A 2,288-nucleotide genomic window follows, 5' to 3' on the forward strand; every position below is an offset into this window, starting at 1 on the left:
CTGTCTTCTGACTGCTGTCATCAGAGTCAAGTTTGGGGAAGGACAGGGATTTGATATTGCTTACTGCAGGGATGGGGGGAAGGGACACTTTGGAAGACAGCGACATCTTTTCACAGTTGCCCAACTGTGGTAAGGTTATAAAGCCATTGGGTTTGTGATGAGGCTTGAACTCCAGAGTAGCCCGCTCTAAGGATGCCAGGACTTCCCCCTCGTCCTGTAACACAGAGCCAGAGCCTCCCCCAGGCAAGTTACTGTCTAATAGCTGAGCCATGATGGGTCCAGTGGTTCCTACTAGAATGTTTCTCAGCTCTTCCTTCTCATCAATAGTTTTTAATTCCAGATTATCAAATGGGTCTTCTTCACACTCAAAGTCAGCAGGATTGAAATCTGCCTTTGTGTGAGGTGGGCTGAGAACCTTCTGTTTCGTGGCAGTGCTGCTGACTCGAGTCGGGGTGAGGATGCTGTTGTGCTGTAAGCTGGCGAGGATGGGGTTAATGGGAGGTGGCATTGCAGCTGTGCTGTAAGTCTTGGAGAAGCCCATTTTGCTATCACTCTCTGGGCCGCTCTGAGCATTCACTTTAGTTTCTGCTTCCTCAGCTTTGCGCTCAGCTTCCCGTTGGGCTTCCTGGATGTTCTTAATGTCTTCAGCCCACTTGATGGTTTTCTTTTCCAAGGAAAAGTCATACTGTACTTCTCTGACAACCTGCAAACAATCAGGCAAGGAGAAGCCAATAGGCAGATCAACTTTGGCTGGTGTTTTGAACTTGTCTCCGATCTTAAATGGAACATCATCAAGGTAACTGAAAGGCCCATGAAAGTCTGCACACAACTTCTTAGAAGCCATTTAGAACCTGAACGCCGCTACCGCCGCCGTCCCAGAAACCAAAAGGTGCTGGCGCCGGCCGGCCACCCAGGCTCAGTTCCCGCAAAGCTCTGGACAGCCCCTAGGGACAGCGAAAGCCACCACCTCCAACTCTGGCCGCCCCGGGCCAAGCTGACAACGCAGACAGCCCAAGGACCTCAGCCGCCATGTTTAAGTCCTCTGTTTTTGTTTTTTTACTGTTAGCAAAACAAAATGGAATTTGAAAGCACTGAAAGAAGTTTATAAATTACATTAATAATTTTACAAATAAAGTGTTGAAAGTATTACCTGATTTCTTCCTTCAGTTTATAGTAGAACTAATCATATAGAAATGAGGGAAAAGAAGTAAATTTAATCTGATAGAAAACAAACCCAAAAATGCCTGTAAAGCAACAAAACAAAACGAAGAGTTGGAAAACTTAGAAGCTTTCAATCTCTAAGATGATAAAGCATACTGAAATTTAGAAATCACTTCTGAAAACATTACACACAAAAAAGACAAGGATGTGGCTGTACAAACTTGTAAAATCTTGAATAAAAGTTTATTCAGTCACCCAAAAAACCTCTTCAAAGTATTAAAATTGTATCTCATACATCCTTTAAATAAAATCGTAGGCTTTCTAAGAGGCTCATAGGCATTGACTTTTAGCTATTTTCAAGATGATAGAGAAGATAAAATAGAAATAATATTAATAATACAGTGAAAATATCTGGGAAGGTGTGTTTTGTCAAATAGAGTTAATTCTTTGAAGTCTGTTGGAGATCTACAACGTTTTTGAGAAATAGACATATATAATACACAAAATAAAATGCATATGTTGTTGTTACTATGTGTCATCGGTTGTACTACAACTAATAGAGACTATGAACAACAAATCTGAACCTTGCCCTATTCTGAGTCAACCTCACACTCTCTGACAAACTTGACCCTGTTGCCATAGTCGTTGTCTCAATTTATCTTATCAGGGTCTTCCTCTTCTATGCTAACTCTCCACCCCTTCAAGCATGATATCCTTCTTTAAGGAATGGGCATTACTGGCAACATGCATAAAATATGTGAAATAGATGGAGCTTCAAAAATCCTCGCCTCCCAGAAACAACTTGGTTTCACCACGGCAGACTTCTTTGTTCACTTGACAGTTCTTGGTATGTTCAAGACTCTTCTCCAGCAGCACAACTCAAAACCATGGATTCTTCTTCTGTCATTTTATTTATTGTCTAGCTCTCAGATGTATAGCCAGCATTTGAGAACATGATGGCCTGAATCAAGTGCACCATAGTTTCCAGACAAATTTGTTGCTCTTTAGCACTTAGGAAAGGTCTCTGACAATAGATTTCCCAAAGCTACTCATCTTTTGATTTCCTGACTGCTGGTACTACGAGTGTTGATTGTAAATCTAAGCAAGATGAAGTTGTTTACAGCTTC

At 41.7% G+C, this 2,288-nt stretch overlaps 1 protein-coding gene across 1 annotated transcript; it reads right to left on the reverse strand.

The window, feature by feature from the left end:
• Positions 1–4: 4 nt before the first annotated feature.
• Positions 5–844, reverse strand: LOC102847663 (ubiquitin-associated protein 1-like; the record flags this gene model as incomplete). The annotated part of the gene is made up of 1 exon (XM_006882269.1): positions 5–844. A coding segment is annotated over exon 1 (840 nt), but the record flags the coding sequence as incomplete, so codon positions are not given.
• Between the last annotated feature and the right edge of the window lie 1,444 nt (positions 845–2,288).

Source organism: Elephantulus edwardii, unplaced genomic scaffold (genome assembly GCF_000299155.1).
Source record: "Elephantulus edwardii isolate Elephantulus edwardi_28Jun2011 unplaced genomic scaffold, EleEdw1.0 scaffold00018, whole genome shotgun sequence".
In the NCBI taxonomy this organism is placed as follows: Eukaryota; Metazoa; Chordata; class Mammalia; order Macroscelidea; family Macroscelididae; genus Elephantulus; species Elephantulus edwardii.